Source organism: Lonchura striata, chromosome 33 (genome assembly GCF_046129695.1).
Source record: "Lonchura striata isolate bLonStr1 chromosome 33, bLonStr1.mat, whole genome shotgun sequence".
NCBI lineage: Eukaryota > Metazoa > Chordata > Aves > Passeriformes > Estrildidae > Lonchura > Lonchura striata.
The window spans coordinates 769,831-776,653 of NC_134635.1; the positions used below are offsets into that span (position 1 = coordinate 769,831).

Genomic DNA, 6,823 nt, shown 5'->3' on the forward strand with positions numbered 1-6,823 from the left:
GGCACAGGGTTAACTGCAGCAATTCTTCTTATGGACCTGTTCATTGTATTGGTTAAATATATATTCATGAGGGTTACACATATTCAACTTTCTTTTTTTACATATTTCTGAATTTCATTTGCTTGGTTTCACCCTTGATCTATTTTCATAAAGTACATGCCATACTGCAGATTAAATTTATATATTTTATGTCCTCACAAGGCTCCCCTGTTCTGTGGATTGACAGTTCCTGAAAACTGAAGGGTCAGTGGTAAATTCCTCTTTCCATTTGTCTTTTTGATGTTTATTTAGTTGCTTCTTTTCAGTGTTATCAAACAGGTAAGATAATCCACCAGTACATGAAATCAACATTAGCTATTTCACAAAATTATTCTGACAATTGTCATTTACACAAATAAAGGCATTAGCTACTTCTGCAATAGTTATTGTTATAGTACACAGCACATAGTCTCTATCTTGACAGTTTGGGAGAACCTCAACTATAATCTATTTAGCACACTAAAATATAAATTCTACGCAGGGATTGGGGTAAAAAGCCTGACAAACTGTAGTGTATCAAAAGCAATTAAAAAGTGATTACAAACTGTGTTATATCAAAATAATTTGGAAAAGCCAATATAATAGTGAAAGCCAATGACTCCATAGTTATTCATTCACAACAGGGATAAGGTGTATGGAAGGGTTGCTTAGACTTCCCCTTCTCTGGCTCTGATTTTGTCAGCAATAAATTCTATTCATATCTCTAATTCCAAGGCTGTTTTGCCTGTGACAGGATTTGATGAGTGATCTCTGCTGGTCCTTGTCTCAGCACAGGAAGCATTTGTTGAAATTTCTCTCCCCATCCAGGTATGGAGGGCAGCAAGACAGTGGCTGTGGTGGGTGCAGGGCATGCAGGCATTGCCCACCCAGGGCAAGGCAGGAAGGAGAGGGAGGGTCCAGGTCAGGCTGTTGAGCACATTGGGGTGGGATTTACAGCAGTTCTGGGGCTCTCTCAGCACCTTGCTGCAAGGGAAAAAATGACCAATTTCTGTATTTCTGGACTGGTTCCCTCACAGCTGCTCCTGCAGGGAGGTTTCCAAACAGCCCTGCCCTGAAAACCATCAAAGGCCCTCGCAGAGCTTGGGCTCTCTTTGGGTTTTGTGCTTCTTGCAGGGCTGAGCAAACCACAGCCAGGCCACTTCCCCCACAGGATTCTCACCTCTGCAGCAGCTCTAAAGCTGCCAGAATCAAAGCCAGGGGGGCTGGGGGGACCCTCAGGTCCTGGCTGCCACCTGGGGCTGGCCAGAGCAGGGCTGGCCAGTGGCCACCCCTGTGCAGTGGGGCTGGGCCGGGGCTGGGCCATGGCTGGGCTCCAGCCTTGGACGGACAGGGATGCCCAGAATGTGCCAGCCCTGGGACAGGCAGCCATCCAGGAATGTGCAGGGACATTTCTGGAAGTGCCACCCCCCAAGACAGGACCCCCATGCCAGGATGTGTCACCCCTGGACTGGATTTCCCCAAAACAAGGACCTCCCAGGACAGGACTCCCCTGGTTTTCCCTTTCTCATCAGACTCTCAGCACAAACAGCCTCTTGCCTCTTGTCCAGGAAAAAGACAGTGAAAATGTTTAGGGGCACAGCCCAACACCTCCATACCCCACAGCCTCCCTACTCTTCCCTGCAGCCCCACATCCCATTTTTCCTCATCCCCGGGGTCACCCCAACCCATTCCCTGCTCAGGTGCTCCCTTGGATTGCTGAGCCAGGAAGCGGGAGTGAGGGGACATGGCACAAAAGAGAGAAAAATAACGAAAAAAGAGAAAGACAGGGAAAAGTCAAGGGCAGGGGAGGGCACAGATGCAGAGCAACCCAGGACCCCCATGTAATGCCTGCCCAGGAAACAAGCACCCCAGTGGCACTGTGTGTGGCCCTGAGTCACCCCAAATTCTGAGGCACCCAGAGAAGGAGCTGTGATCTCCATGCCCACCCAGCCAATGCCCATCCATGGCACCCCCATTCTCCTGGGACCCCAATCATGGGATTCCCATTCATCCCATTACTTCTGTTTCCACTTCATTGGGGCCCCCATCCCTAGATTGCAATTCCCCTGGATCTTCATTCCCAAGGAACCCCATCTCAGAAATTCCAGTCCCTCTGACACCCCATTCCCTTGGGAACCTTGATTCCCCCAGAAATTCCTGTCCCCTGGCACCTCCATTCCTTGGCCCCCATCAAATGATCACAAATCCTTGGATGCCACATTGTTCTTGGACCCCCAGTCCTGAGTCTGAGTCTACCCAACCCTTGGGACCCCCATTCCCCTGAGACTCCATCCCTGGGAACCCCATTCCACCTCAGTCTCCAAATTCTGCCAACATCACATCCCCACCATGTCCCACCATCACCCCATGTCCCACCAGGTCCCCACCCTGCCCCCATCCTGTCCGACCCTGCCTCCACCAAAAGCCACCTACACGTGGAAAAATGACGTGACCTCGCTTCCTTCCCCTTCGTCCGAAGAGCCGCCAGCCAGGGGAGCGGTGGCCACAGCAGCCAGGGACAGCCAGTCCACATGGCTGGGGACACCGGGATGGCCGGGAAGGTGGCACTGCTCCTGTGGGGTGAGTGCCCCAGGCATGGGCCTGACAGCCTGGGGATGGGACCTGGTGAGGCAGAGACCGGTGGGGAGGGGGCACAGGGGGGCTGCGGGGACCCCTGAGGTCCCCAAGGCCAGCAGTGCCAGTCTGTGTTGCCCACAGTGCAGCTTGGTGTCACTGGGGATCTTGGGTGGCTTTGGGGACAGGAAGAGGGGGCAGGAATTTGGGGATGGGGATGTGGGGACAGGAATGTGGGGACTGGCACCTTTGGGCTCAAGGAGCTCTGGGCACAGGGACAAGGGAAGTGGGATGCAGGGACAGAAGGGGACAAGAAGGCTGAGGATGTGCATGTGGGGATTGGATCATGGGGATGGCATCAGGAGCTGGTGGGGGCTGACCTGGGCCAGCAAGGGGTGTGTCCATGGTGTCCCTGTGCCCGGGGTGTCCACAGTGTCCCCATGTTCTGCCTCAGGCCAGGGTGGCTTCAGTGTCCCTGTTCCCAAGGCGTCCGTGCCACACGGATGTGGTGCAGGGGTGGCTGTGACACAGACATGTCCCCCTGCCTCGCCAAATATTTTGGGGACAATCCTCAAACACTTTCTCACAAGAACTGAAAGTTCTCCCCACGAGGACAGTCCTTATGGTGCCACCCCAACCCAGCCTTTTCCCTTCTCTCTTCCAGCCCAGACCCTTGGCCTCGTTGGTGAGTCCTCGGGGGATGCCATGTCCCCACCCCACTGTCCCCAGCCCTTTGTTGGCCCTGGCAGGCTGGTGTCCCCTGTCACCCACAGGTGCCCAGACCACCCAGCTCCTCGTGGATCCCCCCTGGAGGCCGGCAGTGCTGTGGGACCAGGTGACACTGACCTGCCAGGGCTCGGGGACCGCCAGTGCCACCACCTGGTACAAGGATGGGCAGCACTGGGGACAGCAGGGACGAGACCGAATCACTGTTACCAAGAGTGGCACCTACACATGTTACAGACCCGGCACTGGACTCAGCCCCCCCATGAGAGTCTTAGATGGTGAGGAGGGGATCCTAAATGATCAGGGTGGTCCCTGATAGGTCTGGGTGGGCTCCACTCCATGGGTGACCTCACACCTCTCGTGTGGCAAGAGCCTGTGCCCTGCACACAGGAGCATCCCAGTGCACCCCAGTGCACCCAGATGTCCAGGTGTCCACCCAGTGCACCTCGGACCTGTGTGGAGCCCCTCAGTGAGATGGGACCCTCCTGTTACACAGACTTGCTGGTGCTGCAGGTGCCAGCACAGGCACTGCTGGAGGGGGACACACTGACACTGCGCTGCCGGGGCCGTCAGGACAACCCAGTCACCAGGGTGCAATTTTTCTGGGATGAGAAGGATCTGAGGTGGTTCCTCAGGGGAACTGAGCTGTCCCTGTCCCTTCTGAAGCTGCACCACAGTGGCCACTACCGCTGCAAGGGCTGGATGAGCACACATGGGTCACAGTCAGCAGCAGTGACAGTGAGAGTGCACGGTGAGCACCCCATGACTGGAATTCCAAAATCCCGACACCCCCAAAGTCACTTCCCAGTGGACTCAGGGTCACAGTCCTCACCTCCCCATCTCCTTCCCAGAGCTCTTCTCTGTGCCGGTGCTGGAGGGTCCCCCCGAGCCCACCGAGGGTTCACCCCTGGCTCTCAGCTGCCTCAGTACCCCCAGCCCCCTGCGGCCCCGAGTCCCCCTCCTGCATGTGTTCTACCGGGACGGGCAGGTGGTGGGGGGCCCGCAGGGGTCCCCGCAGCTGCTGCTGCCCGCTGTGGGGGTCTCCCACTCAGGGAATTACAGCTGCGAGGTGCGCTCCAAGGGCGGGACTGTGAGGAAGAGCAGCGCCCGGCTCCACATCTCGGTGCACAGTGAGTGCAGGGATGTGCACTGGGAGCCCCCACAGCCTCCCCGGGTCCCCCATCACTGTCTGGGTACTCCTATACCTCCCCTGGGGCCCTCAGCCTTTTTCAGATCCCTCCCTGTCTCCCCCGCTCCATTAACGGGTCCCTCCCCAGCTCCCCCAGCTCTACATGGGTACCCCCATCCTTCCCCATCACCTTTTCTCTGTCTCACCGTCCCTCCCCACATTTCCCCATTCCTGGCTTGTATATCCCCATCCTGCACAAGGTCTCATCACCCCTCCAATGGTCCCCCCACCCCTCCCCGAGGTCCACGGATGGTCCCCAGGTCCTACCATCCCCTTCCTGGGTGCCCTCAACCCTTCCTGGTGTCACCCACCTCCCTCTCCCACTGTCTCCACCTTGGACCCTCCATCCTTCCTCGAGCTTTCTTTCCAAGCCCCCTCCTCATTGTTCCCCCTCTCACTCACTCAATGGGGTCTCACTGCTCCTCCCTCTCCCTCATGGGTCCCTCACTGTCCCCTGGTGTCTCCCCCATCTCCAGGTGTCCCACCCTCGGGGATGTCCCTTTTGGTGCAGCCCCCCGGGGGACAGGTCGCACTTGGGGACAGCCTGGTACTGAGCTGTGCGGTGGCCTCAGGGACAGGTCCCCTGTCCTTCTCCTGGCACCGGGAGGGCTCAGGGGCACTGCTGGGCATCGGGCCCCGCCTGGAGCTGTGGCACGTTGGGGACAATGACAGTGGCCAGTACTGGTGCCGGGTCAGCAACGGGGACAGCGTGGCCGAGAGTGACCCCCTGAATGTCACCGTCGTGGGTGAGCAGAACCATGGGGCTGGAGGTGACCTCACCCACAGCACCCCCATCCCATTTCACCTGGTGCCAGCCCTGTCTGTGTCCCCACAGTGCCTGTGGCCAATGCCACTATCAGCCTCAGTCCCCTGGCACACCAGGTACATGCAGGTGACCCCGTGACCCTGCGCTGCTCGGTGCAGGTGGGCTCAGTCCCTGTCACCTTCACCTGGCTGCACAATGGGCAGGAGGTGGCCCAGGGTCCCCTCCTGGAGCTCAGGGACGTCGATGTGGGACATTCGGGCACCTACCAGTGCGTGGCCACCAACCAGCTGGGACAGGACGGGCATCGTGTGTTCCGAGCACTCAGCCCCGAGCTGGCCCTGGAAGTGACACCACGGGGACACAGGAACACAGGTGGGGTCATACAGGGTCACCAGGGAGTGCAGCACCCCTGGGGTGATGGGTGATCCTGATCTGTCCCCCTCTGTTTCTTGCAGTGGCTGCAGGGGTCGGTGGTGCCCTGTTGTTCCTGGTCCTGCTCACAGGTGTCATTGTGGCCTGGCACCGGTGGCACCGAGTGGGTGGGTGACAATGGGGGGACGGGGGTCCCAGGGAGCTGAAGAGGTCCCCAGAGTTGGGGAGCAATTGGGCATCACTTACAGCCCCATAAACGTGACATTGACTGGAGGTCCTGTAGGGTTTGGGGAGGTGCTGGATGGTTCTGCAGGGATATTGGGGGTTCTTTGGGGGCCCTTCAGGTATTTGGGGGATCTCTGTGGCTGCCATGTTTTGGATTCTGAGGCTGAGGCTCAGAACCCAAAACACGGTTGAGGCTGAGTTATCTGGGGGCACTGGGGATGTTCATGAATTTTGGGGGGCTACATGGATGTTTGGGGGTCCTGAGGGGAATTGAAGGTCCCATGGGGGTTCAGGAATCCTGAAAGGGGTCAGGGCTCAGGGACCCCACAGTCACCCTCTCCTCTTTCCTTTACAGCCACCAGGAAGCACCAGGAAAGGTGAGTGGGGGTCTCCAACCATGAATCCCCTTTTACCCCAACCCCACATCTCTCCATCCCTTCCCACACATCCCCTTAATTCCCTCAGGTCTCCCCCAGATCCCCTGGCCCCCCCAGAGGAGGGGGAGGTGCTGTACACCCAAATTGTGATCACCAAGAGTGCAGGGGGTGAGTACAGGGGGGACACACACACACAGGGAGACGTCACCTATGAGTGTCACCCCACCCAGATGCCACAGCCCGTGTCTCTTGCAGCGTCCCCCTGTGCCACCACACTCCAGGATCCCCAGGTGACCTATGCAGAGCTGCAGGGACCCCAGAGGCGACCTCAGGAACCCATTGACATCTACGGGAATGTGCTGTGACACCGGTGGGGAACTGGGGGGCACTGGGGGTCCCACCCATGGGCACCCACATGTGGGTGTGCTGCCACTAAAAACTGCCCCTCTTCCTCCCCGTGGAAGCACAAAGATCCCAAAGGGCAGAGAGAAGAACAATTTCCTGAAACAGCAACAAGAGAGAATAAAACCAACAGCAACAGCAACGAGGTTCAGAATCCAAAGGGTCACAAAAGGA

The 6,823-nt window shown here is 57.6% G+C and overlaps 1 protein-coding gene across 1 annotated transcript; it reads left to right on the forward strand.

Moving 5' to 3' along the window:
- Nucleotides 1-2,567: 2,567 nt before the first annotated feature.
- On the forward strand, nucleotides 2,568-6,612 carry LOC116184487 (Fc receptor-like protein 2). The gene is made up of 11 exons (XM_031506928.2): nucleotides 2,568-2,598; nucleotides 3,257-3,277; nucleotides 3,366-3,596; nucleotides 3,815-4,069; nucleotides 4,170-4,448; nucleotides 4,984-5,253; nucleotides 5,343-5,645; nucleotides 5,729-5,812; nucleotides 6,226-6,247; nucleotides 6,336-6,415; nucleotides 6,503-6,612. Exons 1-11 carry the CDS (start codon nucleotides 2,568-2,570, stop codon nucleotides 6,610-6,612), a joined length of 1,686 nt encoding a protein of 561 aa, XP_031362788.2.
- The last annotated feature ends 211 nt before the right edge of the window (nucleotides 6,613-6,823 follow it).

Excerpts from the sequence above, each read along its gene's own strand:
- LOC116184487 (XM_031506928.2), top strand. The coding sequence starts at position 2,568 with ATGGCCGGGAAGGTGGCACTGCTCCTGTGGG. Across the intron at positions 3,597-3,814 it reads CCCCATGAGAGTCTTAGATG|ACTTGCTGGTGCTGCAGGTG; the intron begins GTGAGGAGGGGA and ends CCTGTTACACAG. Across the intron at positions 4,070-4,169 it reads AGTGACAGTGAGAGTGCACG|AGCTCTTCTCTGTGCCGGTG; the intron begins GTGAGCACCCCA and ends TCTCCTTCCCAG.